We start from the raw sequence: 19,558 nt of genomic DNA, 5'->3' as shown, positions 1-19,558 counted from the left end.
CTAAAAAATGTGTCTAAGTGGGACAGGCCCATGAGCAAGAATTTACAGCATCAAGCTCCATTTAACGCACGGACACTGGGAGAAGTGTGTAGCAAGGAACTGCAGGTGCTGGTTTAAACCAAAGATAGACACAAAACGCTGGAGTAACTCAACGGGACTGGCAGCATCTCTGGAGAGAAGGACAGGGCGACGTTTCAATAGACAGTGGACAATATGTGCAGGAAGAGTAGGCCATTCGGCGCTTTGAGCCAGCACCGCCATTCAATGTGACCATGGGGCCGCAGCTATTTACAATATACATTAACGATTTAGATGAAGGGATTAAAAGTAACATTAGCAAATTTGCAGATGACACAAAGCTGGGTGGCAGTGTGAACTATGAAGAGGATGCTATGAGGATGCAGGGTGACTTGGACAGGTTGGGGGAGTGGGCAGATGCATGGCAGATGCAGTTTAATGTGGATAAATGTGAGGTTATCCACTTTGGTGACAAAAACAGGAAGGCAGATTATAATTTCAGGTCGAGGCCCTTCTTGAGACCACACACGATTTGGATGAGAATCTACAAGGCATATGATAAGTAAAGGGCCTGTCCCACTTGGCTGTTACTTGCTTGGCTCTCATTTACGTGTCATATGTAAAATAGGTCGACGCGTTGTGTGGGTAGTGCGGGACGGGCGGATGGAGAGGCGTGGAGGAGTCTGGAGTTGAGCGCGATATCGCGCGGCGCTCCAGGATTTTGTCCTGTACAAAATTCTTGCGCGCCACCTGTATCGCATACGCATTCTGACGCATTGGGTATGCACGCTGACGTGTTGGGTACGCACGCTGACGTGTTGGGTACGCACGCTGACGTGTTGGGTACGCACGCTGACGTGTTGGGTACGCACGCTGACGTGTTGGGTACGCACGCTGACGTGTTGGGTACGCACGCTGACGTGTTGGGTACGCACGCTGACGCATTGGCGTCACACGCTGCGTCCCGACGTCTCACGTGCATCGCGTGGTGACGCATGGTTACATCACCGCGAGTAACCATGTGTCGCCGTGCGCCGCAGGGTATTCTAATGACGACACGCGCACCAGACGGCATGATGACGCGTGATTTGCGCGCGTCGTTGCGCGTAACTACGCGTCGACCTATTTTACATATGACGCGTAAATGAGGCGCAATGACGGCCAAGTTTGCAGATGACACTAAAGTGGGTGGTATTGTCAATTGTGAAGATCGCAGCAGGATCTTGACCGGTTGGGCAGGTGGGCAAAGGATTAGTTGATGGAGTTTCATGTACATAAGTGAAAGGCGTTACATTTTGTGAAGTCAAACCAAGGCGGGATGTTCACAGTGAATGGCAGGGCTCGGGGGATTGTTGTCGAGCAGGTGGATCTAGGAGTCCTTGAATGTAATGTCGCAGGAACATTGGGTTGTCAAGGGAGTAATGTGAATAACATTTGGTCCAAGATAAAAAAGAAGGGTCTTGACCCGAAACGTTGCCTATTTCCTCCGCTCCATACATGCTGCCTCACCCGCTGTGTTTCTCCAGTATTTTTGTCTACCTCTGGTCAAAGATAAAGTCCAGTAAAGTCCGAACAAAGGGTCTCCAATGAGCCAGAGAGTGGTTGAGGACCGCTCTCTGGTTGTGGTGGGATGATTCAGTTGCCTGATAACCGCTGGGAAGAAACTGCCCCTGAATCCGGAGGTGTGTGTTTTCACACTTGCCCTTTCTAGCCTACTCTACATATAGGTCCTTCCTCTGTCTGGTCCATGTTCTCTGTCCGATTTCTATCTTACCTAGTTCTGCCTCCCTAGCCCTGGCATGAATGAAGTATATTGTCACGTGTACCGAGGTACAGTGGAAAGCTTTTGTTGCGCGCTATCCAGTCAGCGGAAAGACAATACATGATTACCATCGATCCATTCACAGTGTACAGATACATGGTAAAGGGAATATCGTGGATAACGTTTAGTGCAAGATCAAAGGTAGTCGAAGGTCTCCAGTGAGGTAGATAGTAGTTCAGGACCGCTCTCTATGTGTGGGTAGGATGGTTCAGTTGCCCGATAACAGCTGGGAAGAAACTGTCCCTTGAATCTGGAGGTGTGCGTTTTCACACTTCTGTACCTTTTGCCTGATGGGAGAGGGGAGAAGAGGGAGTGGCCGGGGTGCTACTGGTCTTTGATGATGCTGCCGGCCTTGCCGAGGCAGCGTGGGGTGCAATTGACAATAGACAATAGGTGCAGGAGGAGGCCATTTGGCCCTTCGAGCCAGCACCGCCATTCAATGCGATCATGGCTGATCATCCACAATCAGTACCCCGTTCCTGCCTTCTCCCCATATCCCCTGACTCCGCTATCTTTAAGAGCCCTATCTAACTCTCTCTTGAAAGCATCCAGAGAACCGGCCTCCACCGCCCTCTGAGGCAGAGAATTCCAGACTCACCACACTCTGTGTGAAAAAGTGTTTCCTTGTCTCAATTGGTAGAATTCTGGATAGATTTTTGCATGGGGCACAGTTAGAGGAGGTGGGTCGGGTATGTTGTTAATACTGAAGGTGGCGGGTGTCAGGAGCCCGTTGCCAGGGGTGGTTGTGGAGTCAGGATAGAGGCGTTAAAGTGGCCTTTAGACAGGCACATGGCAGGGGATGGAGAGATATAGATCATGAGGGAGTTAGATGTGGCCCTTGTGGCTAAGGGGATCAGAGGGTATGGAGAGAAGGCAGGTACGGGATACTGAGTTGGATGATCAGCCATGATCATATTGAATGGCGGTGCAGGCTCGAAGGGCCGAATGGCCTACTCCTGCACCTAATTTCTATGTTCTATGTTTCTACGAGGAGATTGGAGTCATTTGGCGTCATGTTCAGCTGGGAGATTATGGGCCAAAGGGCTTGTTCCAGCAATGGACACAAAGTGTTGGGAGTAACTCAGCAGGCCAGGAGGCATCTCTGGAGTAAAGGAATAGGTGACGTTTCGGGTCGAGACCCTTCTGGCATTGATCATTCCCCAAAAAATAAAATTGCTGCAAGATGCACAACTGCCCAGACCGTCACACAAACCAACCTCCCTTCCATTGACTCCATCTACACCTCACGCTGCCTCGGCAAGGCCAGCAGCATCATCAAGGACCAGTCTCACCCAGGCCACTCCCTCTTCTCCCCTCTCCCATCAGGCTCGAGGTACAGAGGTGTGAAAACGCACACACCTCCAGATTCAGGGACAGTTTCTTCCCAGCTGTTATCAGGCAACTGAACCATCCTACCACAACCAGAGACCAGCCCGAGTCTGAAGAAGGGTTTCGGCCTGAAACGTCGCCTATTTCCTTCGCTCCATAGATGCTGCTGCACCCGCTGAGTTTCTCCAGCTTTTTTGTGTACCTTCGATTTTCCTGCATCTGCAGTTCCTTCTTGAACAAAGAACAGCCCTGAACTACTATCTACCACTTTGGTGACCCTGGGACTATCTTTGATCGGGTTTTTACTGGCTTCACCTTGCATTAAACACAGTACCCTTATCATGTATCTGTACACTGTAAATGGCTGGATTGCAATCATGTGTTGTCTTTCCGCTGACTGGATAGCAGGCAGCAAAAGCTTTTCACTGTACCTCGGTACACGTGACAATAAACTAAACTGAAACTGAACTGTTCATTCAAATTCTGATAGAGCAAGTGACAGTGAGACTGCAAAGTCGTGGGTAAATGTGTGCAGGTGCTCATTAGCGTCATAAAATCTTTCAGATGGCACAATGTGAATTCTAATTCCCGGAGAATGTATGAATTTCAATCAGTTGACTTGCTGTACGACAACAAGCAGAGCCAGCGAGCGAGTTTCCCCCGCTAATTGTTTGTTCTGATAGTCGACATGAATAACCAGTCAGTTTTCTGTCAGCAGATGTTTAACACGGTTGGTGTTACTAATGAAATTATAACCGCGGAGATGTGTGTGGTGAAAAGCAGGGCGCGGGAGTTCACATGAGGCCATCTTTGATACTCAGCGAGATTTCGGTCTCTTCCTCTTAGTTTACAGTTTAGTTTAGAGATACACTGCGCGGAAACAGGCCCCCTTCGGCCCACCGAGTCCGCGCCGACCAGCGACCCCCCCCGAACACTAACACTATCTTACACACACCAGGGACAATTTACAATGACACCCAGCCAATTAACCATATAACCATATAACCATATAACAATTACAGCACGGAAACAGGCCATCTCGACCCTTCTAGTCCGTGCCGAACACATATTCTCCCCTAGTCCTATCTACCTGCGCTCAGACCATAACCTTCCATTCCCTTCCCGTCCATATAACTATCCAATTTATTTTTAAATGATAAAAACGAACCTGCCTCCACCACCTTCACTGGAAGCTCATTCCACACAGCCACCACTCTCTGAGTAAAGAAGTTCCCCCTCATGTTACCCCTAAACTTCAGTCCCTTAATTCTCAAGTCATGTCCCCTTGTTTGAATCTTCCCTACTCTCAGTGGGAAAAGCTTATCCACGTCAACTCTGTCTACCCCTCTCATCATTTTAAAGACCTCTATCAAGTCCCCCCTTAACCTTCTGCGCTCCAAAGAATAAAGCCCTAATTAACCTACACACCTGTATGTCTTTGGAGTGTGGGAGGAAACCGGAGATCTGGGAGGAAACCCACGGAGAACGTACAAAGAGGACGTTAGATAGGCACATGGAAGTGCCGGGAATAGAGAGATATGGATCAAATACAGTCAGATGAGATCAGTTTGATTGGGCAACATGTTTAACACCATCGTTGTGGTCTGAGGGACCCGTCCCTGTGCTGTCCCATGTTCCATGCAGGCTGAGCCCAGGAACTGGCCCATCTGGCCAAGATGTGGATGCTAAACATGTTGATAATAGACAATAGACAATTGGTGCAGGAGTAGGCTATTTGGCCCTTCGAGCCAGCACCGCCATTCAATGTGATCAAGGCTGAACATCCCCAATCAGTACCCCGTTCCTGCCTTCTCCCCATATCCCCCGACTCTGCTATCTTTAAGAGCCCTATCTAACTCTCGAAAGTATCCAGAGAAAAATAGCCTCCACCGCCCTCTGTGGCAGAGAATTCCACAGATTCACAACTCTATGGGTGGAAATGCTTTTCCTCGTCTCCGCTCTAAATGGCCTTATTCTTAAACTGTGGCCCCTGGTTCTGGACTCTCCCAACATCGGGAACATGTTTCCTGCCTCTAGCACGTCCAATCCCTTAATAATCTTATATGTTTCAATGGGAATCCCTCTCATCCTTCTCCCCACAACGGCAATCCAAAAAATATCAATCCAAGTCTATCCAACTTGGATAGTAGCTAAAGCCAAAGATCCTATAACGGAGCAAGATAGACCACTCCTGCTAAATGCAATGGGCTGACGTGTAGTACGCAACGGAGCGGAACCTGGGCCTTTTTTTCATCCATTTCAGTAACCAGACCCGACCCGACCCGACCCGACCCGACCCGACTCGCAGTGTAATCAACGTTGCGGGGGAACAGTTTGTGTTAATAAATTATAATTCAGAAAATGAGGAGAAGATTTTTCCCAAATAACGTTTATTTTTACGAGGATGTTTCCGTAACCGGCTTCCGTCTCTGCACTAGTATCTTTGCTCCGCTACGGGATCTTTGGTGCGGAGACGGAAGCCGTTTACGGAAATGGGGCCGAAAATTACCCGTGAATCTGCCCAGGACCGTACCACGTCTTTTTCGTCGAGTGATCCACCTTGCTCGCTACAGGATCTTTGACTAAAACCCTCTATTCAAGGCAGCATTCTGGTAAACCTCCCCTGCAGCCTCTCCAAAGCCTCGACATCTCTCCTGTAATGTGGTGATCAGAGCTGCAGGCAATAATCCAAGTGAACGCAATGCTCCAAGGAGTGGGAGTACTGTGTGTAAATATCTCATGCATCAGGCAGGCAAATGTGAAGATCTTGCTGCAGATATAAAACGCAAATCGTCACTGAATGATTTTGCAGGCCATCTGGTGCTCAAAGTGCTGCCATTGCCTCATTATACACTGCAGGCAAAGCTTGCCAACACATTAAACAGTTTGGAAAGTGACAACGTCCTTAGAACGGGGGAAGGAGGGGGGGTGCTGGAGAACAAGTGCCATCTCATGTCATCTCATCTTTTACCCAGAGTAGGGAAATCGAGGACCAGAGGACACAGGTTCAAGGTGAAGGGGAAAAGATTTAATAGGAATCTGAAGGGTAACTTTTTCACACAAATGGTGGTGGGTGTGTGGAACGAGCTGCCAGAGGAGGTAGTTGAGGCTGAGACTATCTCATCGTTTAAGAAAATGTTGACAGGACAGTTTTGGAGGGATATGGACCAAGTGGGACGATGGTAGCTGGGACATGTTGGCCGGTGTGGGTGAGTTGGGCCGAAGGGCCTGTTTGCACGCCGTATCACTCTATGACTATGACAATGCAGCTCTCTCATCGTCAAATTAGGCCATTCGGCCCATCAGGTCTACTCCGCCATTCAATCACGGCTGATCTACCTTCCTCAGTTTTGGTCTCCAAATCTGAGGAAGGACATTATTGCCATAGAGGGAGTACAGAGAAGGTTCACCAAACTGATTCCTGGGATGTCAGGACTGTCTTATGAAGAAAGACTGGATAGACTTGGTTTATACTCTCTAGAATTTAGAAGATTGAGAGGGGATCTTATAGAAACTTACAAAATTCTTAAGGGGTTGGACAGGCTAGATGCAGGAAGATTGTTCCCGATGTTAGGGAAGTCCAGGACAAGGGGTCACAGCTTAAGGATAAAGGGGAAATCCTTTAAAACCGAGATGAGAAGAACTTTTTCACGCAGAGAGAGTGGTGAATCTCTGGAACTCTCTGCCACAGAGGGTAGTTGAGGCCAGTTCATTGGCTATATTTAAGAGGGAGTTAGATGTGGCCCTTGTGGCTAAGGGGATCAGGGGGTATGGAGAGAAGGCAGGTACGGGATACTGAGATGGATGATCAGCCATGATCATATTGAATGGCGGTGCAGGCTCGAAGGGCCGAATGGCCTACTCCTGCACCTAATTTCTATGTTTCTATGTTTCTATCTCTCCCTCTCGACCCCATTCTCCTGCCTTCTCCCCGTAACCCCTCCGGCCCAACTTATTCATGCCGATGAGGATGCCCCGTCTAAGCCGTGGAGTTTACTTTATTGATCATGTGTACTGGGGGACAGTAAAAGATTTTTTGTGGCGTGTGGCGACATTGTGAACATGTGGCGACCATGTGGCGAGCACAGAGTCTCCTGCACTCGCCTAAAAAGTCGTCTAAGTGGGACAGGCCCATAAGGAACATCGGAGGTTGAGAGGAGATCTAACAGAAGTATATAAAATTATAGAGGAGACAGTCAGGACCTTATTCCCCAGGAGAGAAATATCAAGGACTATAGTTTAGATTAAATTAGTTTATTCGTGTCCCGTGTACTGAGGTACAGTGATTGGATTGTTGTCGTGTGCTATCCAGTCAGTGACTAGACAACACGTGATTCTAATCGAGCTGTCCGAAGTTGACACATACAGGAATAATGTTCAGTGTAAGATAAAGTCCAGAAAAGTCTGATTAAAGATAGCCCGAGGGTCTCCAATGAGATAGATAGTAGTTCAGCACCGCTCTCTGGTTATTGATAGGATGGTTCAGATGCCTGATAACAGCTGGGAAGAAACTGTCCCTGAATCTGGAGGTGTGCGTTTTCACACTTCTGTACCTGATGGGAGAAGGGAGAAGAGGGAGTGGCCGGGGTGAGACTGGTCCTTGATTATGCTGGTGTAGTAAACACTGCCCAGCCCATCATCGGCTCTGACCTCTCTTCCATCGAGGGGATTTATCGCAGTCGCTGCCTCAAAAAGGCTGGCAGTATCATCAAGGACCCACACCATCCTGGCCACACACTCATCTCCCTGCTACCTTCAGGTAGAAGGTACAGGAGCCTGAAGACTGCAACGTCCAGGTTCAGGAATAGCTACTTCCCCACAGCCATCAGGCTATTAAACCTGGCTTGGACAAAACTCTGAACATTAATAGCCCATTATCTGTTATTTGCACTTGATCAGTTTATTTATTCATGTGTGTATATATTTATACAATGGTATATGGACACGCTGATCTGTTCTGTATTCATGCCTTCTATGTTCTGTTGTGCTGAAGCAAAGCAAGAATTTCATTGTCCTATCTGGGACACGTGACAATAAACTCACTTGAACTTGAACTTGAACTTGCTGGCCTTGCCGAGGCAATGTGAGGTGTAGATGGAGTCAATGGAGGGGAGGTTGGATTGCGTGACGTCCCTTCTTCAGACTGATTCAACTCTCTGCAGAGTTGCAAGTTTTTAGCTAATTAGCCACAGCAGTTGTTTTTTACCCCCTAAACCACCTTGTGGAACGAGGGGTTCCACCCCTCGAATGGATTTACTGCTATCCAAGGTCTTAAACGAATTTGGTGCATTTTATACTCACCGGATGTACATTTCTTCCCGGTCAATGTCTTTGTAGAAATTCTGCAGAAGGGGCAAAAGAAACACAAAATGAAGGTTTGCCGGGTAAAACAAATCACTTCACAACAATCAACTAAATCAAAGATAGATAACATAGAAACATAGAAATTAGGTGCAAGAGTAGGCCATTCGGCCCTTCGAGCCTGCACCGCCATTCAATATGATCATGGCTGATCATCCAACTCAGTATCCCGTACCTGCCTTCTCTCCATACCCTCTGATCCCCTTGGCCACAAGGGCCACATCTAACTCCCTCTTAAATATAGCCAATGAACTGGCCTCAGCTACCCTCTGTGGCAGAGAGTTCCAGAGATTCACCACTCTCTGTGTGAAAAAAGTTCTCCTCATCTCGGTTTTAAAGGATTTCCCCCTTATCCTTAAGCTGTGACCCGTTGTCCTGGACTTCCCCAAACATCGGGAACAATCTTCCTGCATCAAGCCTGTCCAACCCCTTAAGAATTTTGTAAGTTTCTATAAGATCCCCTCTCAATCTCCTAAATTCTAGAGAGTATAAACCAAGTCTATCCAGTCTTTCTTCATAAGACAGTCCTGACATCCCAGGAATCAGTCTGGTGAACCTTCTCTGCACTCCCTCTATGGCAAGAATGTCCTTCCTCAGATTTGGAGACCAAAACTGCACGCAACACTCCAGGTGTGGTCTCACCCTGTTACATAAATGTGAGGTTATCCACTTTGGTAGCAAAAACAGGAAGGCAGATTACTATCTAAATGGCGTCAAGTTGGGAAAAGTGGAAGTACAACGGGATCTGGGGGTCCTTGTACATCAGTCTATGAAAGTAAGCATGCAGGTACAGCAGGCAGTGATGAAAGTGAATGGCATGTTGGCCTTTATAACAAGAAGAATCGAATATAGGAGCAAAGAGGACCTTCTGCAGTCATACACACACTTAGTGAGACCACACTTGAAGTCTTGTGTGCAGTTTTGGTCCCCTAATTCGAGGATGGACCTTCTCATTGTGGATGATCAGCCATGATCATAGTGAATGGTGGTGCTGGCTCGAAAGGCCGAATGTACTACTCCTGCACCTGTTGTCTACTGATAAACACAGAATGCTGGAGTAACTGAGAGGGACAAGCAGCATCTCTGGAAAGAAGGAATAGGTGACATTTGGCAAATTGTGGATGGTCTGAAGAAGGGTCTCGACCCGAAACGTCACCCATTCCTTCTCTCCAGAAATGCAGCCTGTCCCTCTGAGTTACTCCAGCATTTTGTGTCTACCTTCAGTTTAAACCAGCAATTCCTTCCTATTCAAATGTTGTTTATATAGAAAAAAAGCATAGAACATTACAGCACAGTAGTGGACCCTTTGGCCAACAATGTTTGTGCCGAACATGATGCCAAGTTAAATTGATCGCATGTTTAGTTTAAGAAAGAACTGCAGATGCTGGAAAAATATAAGGTAGACAAATCAAAGGTAGTTTACACCCCAGCGGTATGAACATTGACCCTCCAATTTCAGGTAGTCCCTGCTTTCTCCCTCCTTCCCCTCCCCTTCGCAGCTCTCCCACAGCCTACTGTCTCCTACTTTACTTTCATTGCCTGTTAACGCCACTATCATATCTGCCTCCGCCACCACCCCTGGCCTCCACCACACTGCGTAAAATACCTACCCCGCACATCCCCATTAAAGTTTACCCCTCTCTCCTTATAGCTATGCTCTCTAGTGTTGAACACTTCCACCCTGGGAACAAGGTTCTGACTGTCCACCCTATCAATGCCAATCTGTTTATGCACTGAAATACGAATATCTTTCTCACCAGATGTGAGTATGAATATGTGGCAGAGAGTTCCAGAGATTCACCACTCTCTGTGTGAAAAATGTTTTTCTCATCTCGGTCCTAAAAGATTTCCCCCTTATACAAGAAGATACAAGATACATTTAATTGTCATTTGGACCCCTTGAGGTCCAAACGAAATGCCGTTTCTGCAGCCATACATTACAAACACATAGACCCAAGACACAACATAATTTACATAAACATCCATCACATCGCTGTGATGGAAGGCCTAATAAACTTATCTCCCCACTGCACTCTCCCCCCCCCGATGTCAGAGTCAAAGTCAAAGCCCCCGGCTGGCGATGGCGATTGTCCCGCGGCCATTAAAGCCACGCCGGGTGGTGCGAGGTCGCACACCGGGTCTTGCTGTTAGAGCCCCCGGTGTGCGCTCGCAGAGTCCCGCGGCCATTCCAAGCCGCGCGGGGCAGTGATGTTAGGCCCCGCTCCAGGAGCTCTTCAACCCCGCAACTCGGGCGGGGGAAGTCGCCGTTGCGAGAGCCCTGAAAAGCGGTCTCCCTCCAGGGACCCGCGGGCTCCCGGTGCCGCCGTCCACAGACCCGCAGTAGCAGCCTCCGACTCTCCGGTAGCAGCAGCAGCAGCAGCAGCAGCGCTCCTCCACCGCTCCACCCGCTCCGGACTCGGCCAGCTCCGCGACGGCGACGGTGAGTCGTAGCACCAGAGTCCCCGGCTTCTTCCTGTTGGAGGCCGCTCCTCGTTGCGGCCCCAACGACAACGGAAACCCGACGAGAAAAGGTCGGGTCTCCAGTGCAGGGAGAGATTTAAAAAGTTTCCCCCCCCCCTCCCAACCCACCCCACCCCCCCCACACACACACACCCCAACAAAAAATAAGAAAAACTACATTTAAACACAGACAGAAAATAATAAAACGCGGACAGACTGCAGAGGCCGCTGCTGACGAGAGTCGCGCCGCCCACCGTATCCTTAAGCTGTGACCAGCAATGTTGAATTGCGGAGCAGACTCGATGGGCCGAATGGCCTACTTCTGCTCTATGTCTAATACAGTCACAGAGTGATTCAGCGTGGAAACAAGCCCTTTGGCCCTACGTGCCCACACCAGCCAACATGTGCCAACTCCACCTGTCTGAATTTGGCCCGTATCCCTCCAGAGGCAGGAAACATGTTCCTGATGTTGGGGGAGTCCAGAACCAGTGGCCACAGTTTAAGAATAAGGAGTAAGCCATTTAGAACGGAGACGAGGAACCACTTTTTCTCACAGAGAGTGGTGAGTCTGTGGAATTCTCTGCCTCAGAGTGCGGTGGAGGCCGGTTCTGTGGATGCTTTCAAGAGAGAGCTAGATAGGGCTCTTTAATATAGTGGAGTCAGGGGATATGGGGAGAAGGCAGGAGCGGGGTACTGATTGGGGATGATCAGCCATGATCACATTGAAAGGCGGTGCTGGCTCGAAGGGCCGAATGGCCTACTCCTGCACCTATGTTTTTCTATGTTTCTATGTTTCTATGTTTCACCCACAGGCTGGTGTGCAAGGGCCCCATCAGACGCCAAACATCCTCTGCACAACCTCGCCCAGGATTCACAGCAACTGGGACCTCAACGCCTCTTCTACCGTCACGCTGCGACCCTCTGTGGCTCCAGTTTCAGCACACTAGGAGCATGGAGAACCAGCTAGGGATAGACCCCATGACCTCCACAATTCACTGTTGCACCGAACACCACAGCCCCACCTGGCTCGGACCTGCCCCACAAAGAGTGGGTCGCCCTGAACCAGCTCCATACAGGGGTCGGCCAGTTCAATAGACAATAGACAATAGGTGCAGGAGTAGGCACTTTAAACTGTTTTACTGTTTTACTGTTTTTTAAAAAAATCATGTTTCTTGGGGTATCTAAATCTAAATGTTATTAGTTATTTAAGTCATGACATCGGTTGGAAGCTGCATATCAAATCTCATTGCGCTTATGTGCAATGACAATAAAATATATTATTATTATTATTATTATTATTATTATTATTAGAAGAAGCCTAAACAATCGCCTAAGTGGCACAGGCCCATAACTGGTTCTTAAAATGTTGGGATAGTTCCAGCCTCAACGACCTCATCTGGCAGCTCGTTACATTCAAACACCCACCACCCCTTGTGTGTGAAATGCTCTCTGAGCCTTTTGGACTTTGGCTATCAATTAGCCATTTGTCTTGTGTCTGACCTTTGACTGAAGCATTACTTGGCCCTTTCCAAAGTTGAGTGTGCGGTTTCTCAGGCACAGCTTTGGTTTGTTTGTTCGCTAATGATCCATTGAAATAACAACCGTGTATTGGGCGCAGAGGACCAAAGAGATCAGAGGAGCTCAAGGCTTTAAAACACTTCTTTGATCTGTGGTTGCTTCGGCAATTCTTAGTCGTAGCGCAAGGCGTCTTTGTAATGTCAGGGTTCAGCACCCCATCACTTGGCTCAAGGCAGCCGCATGCTTATCAAGAATTCAATGCATTGCTGAACGCTAGGTACTGAGTTATGCTCTGAGGAGCATGCAAAAAATATATAAAAATCATACTTAATAAATAAAGAGAGCGGCTCTTGTAAATTCCACACGCCTGGCTATTGGGAAGAAAGAGCCTCTTTGAACCTGTCGAAGGGATCTCTCCGCAGAAACACTTGTGCCTCTGAGCAAGATGTCTGCTGCCTCCGCCCACACACTCACTGATTAAAAGATGCAGCGTGGAAACAGGCCCTTCGGCCCACCGAGTCCCTGCCGACCATCGATTACCTATACACACTAGCTAGATTTTAGACTTAGGAGATAGAAAATAGGTGCAGGAGGAGGCCATTCGGCCCTTCGAGCCAGCACCGCCATTCATTGTGATCATGGCTGATCGTCCCCAATCAAAAACCTGTGCCTGCCTTCTCCCCATATCCCTTGACTCCACTGGCCCCTAGAGCTCTATCTAACTCTCTCTTAAATCCATCCAGTGACTTGGCCTCCACTGCCCTCTGTGGCAGGGAATTCCACAAATTCACAACTCTCTGGGTGAAAATGTTTTTTCTCACCTCAGTCGTAAATGACCTCCCCTTTATTCTAAGACTGTGGCCCCTGGGTCTGGACTCGCCCAACATTGGGAACATTTTTCCTGCATCTAGCTTGTCCAGTCCTTTTATAATTGTATATGTTTCTATCAGATATTACCCTCATCCTTCTAAACTCCAGTGAATACAAGCCTAGTCTTTTCAATCTTTCCTCATCTGACAGTCCCGCCATCCCAGGGATCAATCTCGTGAACCTACGCTGCACTGCCTCAATCACAAGGATGTCCTTCCTCAAATTAGGAGACCAAAACTGGACACAATACTCCAGATGTGGTCTCACCAGAGCCCTATACGACTGCAGAAGCTACAGTGTGGAAACAGTCCCCATTATCATGTCAGAGTCATGGTGAGCATCGATTACCTATACACACTAGTTAGCTTTAGAAATACAGCGCGGAAACAGGCCTTTCGTACCACCGGGTCTGTGCCGACCAGCGATCCCCGCACAATAACACTATCTTATACACACTAGGGACAATTTACAATTTTACCGAAGCCAATTAACCTACAACACTGCACGTCTTTGCAGTGTGGGAGGAAACCAGAGCACCCGGAGAAAACCCACGTGGTCACGGGGAGAACGTACAAACAGGGTACAGACAACGCCCGTGGTTAGGATCGAACCCGCGTCACTGGCGCTGTGAGGCAGCAACTCTACCGCTGCGCCACCACTATGCAGTTTTATGTAGAACTACTAGGTCTCGGCAGAAACAAAGAACTGCAGATGCTGGTTTACACAAAGTGCTGGAACATAGGACACAAGCCGAAACATCACCCATCAATGTTCTCCACAGATGCTGCCAAGCATCTAACAACTAACAAGGTTAAATCCCGGGATGGCGGGACTGTCATATGCTGAGAGAATGGAGCAGCTGGGCTTGTACACACTGGAGTTTAGAAGGATGAGAGGGCATCTCATTGAAACATATAAGATTGTTAAGGGCTTGGACACGTTAGAGGCAGGAAACGTGTTCCCGATGTTGGGGGAGTCCAGAACTAGGGGCCACAGTTTAAGAATAAGGGGTAAGCCATTTAGAACGGAGATGAGGAAACACTTTTTCTCACAGAGAGTGGTGAGTTTGTGGAATTCTCTGCCTCAGAGGGCGGTGGAGGCAGGTTCTCTGGATGCTTTCAAGAGAGAGCTAGACAGTTTTGGTCCACAAATTTGAGGAAGGACATTCTTGCTATTGAGGGAGTGCAGCGTAGATTCTCAAGGTTAATTGCTGGGATGGCGGGACTGACATTTGATGAAGGAATGGGCTTGTGTACTCTGGAATTTAGAAGGATGAGTGGGCATCTCATAGAAACATATACAATTCTTAAGGGATTGGACAGGTTAGATGCAGGGAAAATGTTCCCCATGTTGGGGGAGTCCTGAACCAGGGGCCATGGTGTATGAATAAGGGGAAGGCCATTTAGTACTGAAATGAGAAAAAACTTTTCACCCAGAGAGTTGTGAATCTGTGGAATTTTCTTCCTCATGAGGGCAGTGGAGGCCAATTCACTGGATGTTTTCAAGAGAGAGTTAGATAGAGCTCTTGGGGCTAAAGGAATCAAGGGATATGGGAAGGAACGGGTTATTGATTGGGGATGATCAGCCAAGATCACATTGAATGGCGGTGCTAGCTCGAAGGGCTGAATGGCCTACTCCTGCACCTATTTTCTATGTTTCTGACAAACCCGGACATTTTTGGGATGTGGGAGGAAACAGAAGCACCTGCTGCCTCATAGCCCCATCAACCCGGGTTCAATCCTGATTCTCACATGCTGTCTGTGTGGAGTTTGCATATTCTCCTCCCTGTGACCGCCTTGGTTTCCTCCCACATGCCAAAACATGTGCGGGTTGGAAGGTTACCTGTTGTCTACTGTCGATTACTCCGAGTGTGGGTGAGCGGTAGAACTATTGGGAACGTCGGGAAAGGTTGCAGAGGTACAGCGTGGAAGCAGGCCCTTCGGCCCACCGAATCCATGCTGACCAACGATCACCCACACGCTAGTCCCATCATGCACACTCGGGACAATTTACACAAGCCAATTAAACCTCCCAAACATGTACATCTTCGGGATGTGTGAGGAAACCGGAGCACCCGGAGAAAACCCACGCAGGTCGCTGGGAGAATGTCACCGCACCCCCAGTCGCGATCGAACCCGTGTGCGTGGCGCTGCAAGGCAGCAACTCTACCGCTGCACCACTCCGCCACCCTGATATGTTGTCAGAAAAAATGTCATTGGAAAACATGTTCAACATATCGGGGGGGGGGGGGGCAAAAGGACCGTTTGCGGTGGGTCTCGACCTGAAACGTCACCCATTCCTTCTCTCCAGAGATGCTGCCTGTCCCGCTGAGTTTGTGTCGGATAAATGTGAGGTTATCCACTTTGGTAGCAAAAACAGGAAGGCAGATTACTATCTAAATGGCGTCAAGTTGGGAAAAGGGGAAGTACAACGGGATCTGGGGGTCCTTGTACATCAGTCTATGAAAGTAAGCATGCAGGCACAGCAGGCAGTGAAGAAATCGAATAGCATGTTGGCCTTTGTAACAAGAGGAAGTGAATATAGGAGCAAAGAGGTCCTTCTGCAGTTGTACAGAGCCCCAGTGAGACCACACCTGGAGTCTTGTGTGCAATTTTGGTCCCGTAATTTGAGGAAGGGCATTCTTGCTATTGAGGGAGTGCAGCGTAGGTTTACAAGGTTAATTCCCGGGATGGCGGGACTGTCATATGCTGAGAGAATGGAGCAGCTGGGCTTGTACACTCTGGAGTTTAGAAGGGTGAGAGGGTATCTCATTGAAACATATAAGATTGTTAAGGGCTTGGACACGCTGGAGGCAGGAAACATGTTCCCGATGTTGGGGAAGTCCAGAACCAGGGGCTACAGTTTAAGAATAAGGAGTAAGCCATTTAGAACGGAGACGAGGAAACACTTTTTCTCACAGAGAGTGGTGAGTCTTGTGGAATTCTCTGCCTCAGAGGGCGGTGGAGGCAGGTTCTCTGGATGTTTTCAACAGAGAGCTAGATAGGGCTCTTAAAGATAGTGGAGTCAGGAGGTATGGGGAGAAGGCAGGAACGGGGTACTGATTGGGGATGATCAGCCATGATCACATTGAATGGCGGTGCTGGCTCGAAGGGCCGAATGGCCTCCTCCTGCACCTATTGTCTATTGTCTATTGTCTATTGTGTCTATCTTCGGTTTAAACCTGCATCTGCAGTTCCTTCCCACACACCATGATTTATGTTTCATATGTTACAGGGAAACAAATATTGATCTGAATAACATCAGAGGGTTGAAATGGCATTTTGCTACTTTGTAAGAAAATATGGAGATATTACTATCTCTGATGTTTATCGGGAGAGACCCCTTGGCTTTGGTACACAATGATTTTGCTTCAGACTCCCAGGAGATCCCATGTAAAGGAAGGCTCTTAGAATTGTTTTTGAGATGTGTTGTATTACATAGCCCAGCTCAGAGGATCAAATCTGGCTTTGGATTCACGAAGAATTACGCGCTGATGAGAGAATATGTATGAGCAGCATGAATAAAGAGCAACATTCTCTTTTGGCCCTGCTGGGGGCTCTGCCTCAGAGCCAGAGAGGGCAAGTACATCCACCCCTCAAGGAGCATGCATGGGCAGATTATCACAGACAGAAGCTAGCAGCTCATTCACAGCCCTGCAGAACACACCAGCGACTGGCGTCTCTGAATTACTGGGAGAGAGGGAGAGAGGGAGAGAGGGAGAGAGAGAGGGAGAGAGAGAGAGAGGGAGAGAGAGAGAGGAGAGAGAGAGAGAGAGAGAGAGGGAGAGAGAGAGAGAGAGAGAGAGAGAGAGATGGAGAGAGAGGAGAGAGGGGGAGAGAAGGGGGAGAGAGAGAGAGAGAGAGGAGGAGGGAGAGGAGAGGAGAGAGAGGAGAGAGAGGAGATGAGGGAGAGAGAGGGGAGAAAGGGAGGGAGGGAGGGGAGAGAGGGAGGGGGGGGAGAGGGGGAGAGAGGGAGAGAGGGGGAGGGGGGGAGAGGGGGGGAGAGGGGGAGAGGGGGAGGGGGGGGGAGAGGGGGAGAGAGAGGGGAGAGAGAGGAGAGGAGAGGGGGAGAGGGAGAGAGAGAGAGAGAGAGAGAGGGGGAGAGAGAGGGAGGGAGAGAGGGGGGGGGAGGGGGAGGGGGAGAGAGGAGAGAGAGGGGGAGGGAGGGAGAGGGGGGAGAGAGAGGAGGGAGAGGGAGGGAGAGGGGGAGAGGGGGGAGGGGGAGAGGGGGGGAGAGGGGGAGAGAGAGAGGGGAGGGAGGGGGAGAGAGGGGGGGAGAGGGGGAGAGGGGGGGGAGAGGGGGGGGGAGAGGGGGGGAGAGGGGGGGAGAGGGGGGGGAGAGGAGGGGGGAGGGGGGGAGAGGGGGGAGAGGGGGGGAGAGGGGGGGGAGAGGGAGGAGGGAGGGAGAGGGGAGGGAGAGGGAGGGAGAGGGAGGGGAGAGAGAGAGAGGGGAAGGGGAGTAAAGAAATCTTTCTGCAGTTGAGCCCTAGTGAGACCACACCTGGAGTATTGTGTGCAGTTTTGGTCCCCTAATTTGAGAAAGGACATTCTTGCTATTGAGGGAGTGCAGCGTAGGTTTACAAGGTTAATTCCCGGGATGGCGGGACTGTCATATGCTGAGAGAATGGAGCAGCTGGGCTTGTATACTCTGGAGTTTAGAAGGATGAGATGGTATCTTATTGAAACATATAAGATTATTAAGGGCTTGGACAGGTTAGAGGCAGGAAACATGTTCCCGATGTTGGGGGAGTCCAGAACCAGGGGCCACAGTTTAAGAATAAGGGGTAAGCCATTTAGAACGGAGACGAGGAAACACTTTTTCTCACAGAGAGTGGTGAGTCTGTGCAATTCTCTGCCTCAGAGGGCGGTGGAGGCCGGTTCTCTGGATGCTTTCAAGAGAGAGCTAGATAGAGCTCAAAAATAGCGGAGTCAGGGGATATGGGGAGAAGGCAGGAACGGGGTACTGATTGGGGATGATCAGCCATGATCACATTGAATGGCGGTGCTGGCTTGAAGGGCCAAATGACCTACTCCTGCACCTATTGTCTATTGTCTAAAAGAGAGGTGGGGGCAGGACAAAGCCTGGCAAGCGATAGGTGGACACAGGGGAAGGTGGGGTGGGGGGGGGGGGGGGGGGGGGTAATTTGGCAGATGTGTGGAACCAAGCCAGAGATTAATAGGAGACAAAAGGTTAGAGAGACGAAGAGAGGAAGTGAATGGTACAGCCAGAGGAGGGGGGGGGGGATGTATGTGAAAGGAGATAGGTGTAAAGGGAACTTTTCTTACACACTGTGGAGTGGGTGTATGGAACAAACGCTCGGAGGAGGTAGATGAGGCAGATACCAACACAACATTCAATGATATGTGGACAGGTACATGGGTAGTGTTTAAGAAGGAACTGCAGATGCTGGAAAATCGAAGGTAGTCAAAAATGCTGGAGAAACTCAGCGGGTGCAGCAGCATCTATGGAGCGAAGGAAATAGGCGGTGTTTCAGGTCGAAACCCTTCTTCAGACTGATGTGAGGGTGGGGGGGGGGGGGGGGGAGGGCGGGAAAGAAGAAAGGATGAGGTGGAGTCAGTGAGCTGATGGAGCGCTGGGAAGGGGAAGAGAAAAGCAGGGACTACCTGAAATTAGAGAAGTCAATGTTAATACCGCTGCCCAAGTGAAATATGAGGTGCTGCTCCTCCAATTTACAGTGGGACTCACTCTGGCCATGGAGGAGGCCCAGGACAGAAAGGTCGGATACGGAATGGGAGGGGGAGTTGAAGTGCTGAGCCACCGGGAGATCAGGCTGGTTATTGCGAACTGAGCGCGGAGGTGTTCGGCGAAGCGATCGCCAAGCCTACGCTTGGTCTCACCGATGTAGAGAAGTTGACACCTGGAGCAGCGGTTGCAATAGATGTGGTTGGATAGGTCAGGTTTGGAGGGATATGGGCCAAACGCAGGCAGGTAGGACTAGTGTAGATGGGACATGTTGGTCAGCATGGGCACATTGGGCCGAAGGGCCTGTTTCCACAGTGTATCACTGTGTGACTGATCGAGGTGGTCTGCTTTATCTAGCAATGTTACAAAATTTTGAGATTTTAAAAATCAAGTCTGTAATTTATCCCATCAGATAAAGCATAAAAAGAAGTTTAATTTGACACCTAATTCACTTTCATATCTTCAGTATTAGAAAAG

The 19,558-nt window shown here is 49.3% G+C and overlaps 1 protein-coding gene across 1 annotated transcript in view; it reads right to left on the bottom strand.

Moving 5' to 3' along the window:
* Positions 1-19,558, bottom strand: part of LOC129695037 (dedicator of cytokinesis protein 2-like) — a 286,209-nt gene that overhangs the window by 79,629 nt on the left and 187,022 nt on the right. Inside the window, exon 9 of the mRNA XM_055631797.1 lies at positions 8,471-8,511. Coding sequence (XP_055487772.1) covers positions 8,471-8,511 — 41 coding nt within the window. The remainder of the gene's footprint in view (positions 1-8,470; positions 8,512-19,558) is intronic.

This window comes from Leucoraja erinacea, unplaced genomic scaffold (assembly GCF_028641065.1).
Source record: "Leucoraja erinacea ecotype New England unplaced genomic scaffold, Leri_hhj_1 Leri_91S, whole genome shotgun sequence".
Taxonomy (NCBI): Eukaryota; Metazoa; Chordata; class Chondrichthyes; order Rajiformes; family Rajidae; genus Leucoraja; species Leucoraja erinaceus.
Note: the sequence above shows the minus strand (reverse complement) of the source record. Positions and strands in the feature narration are given on the sequence as shown.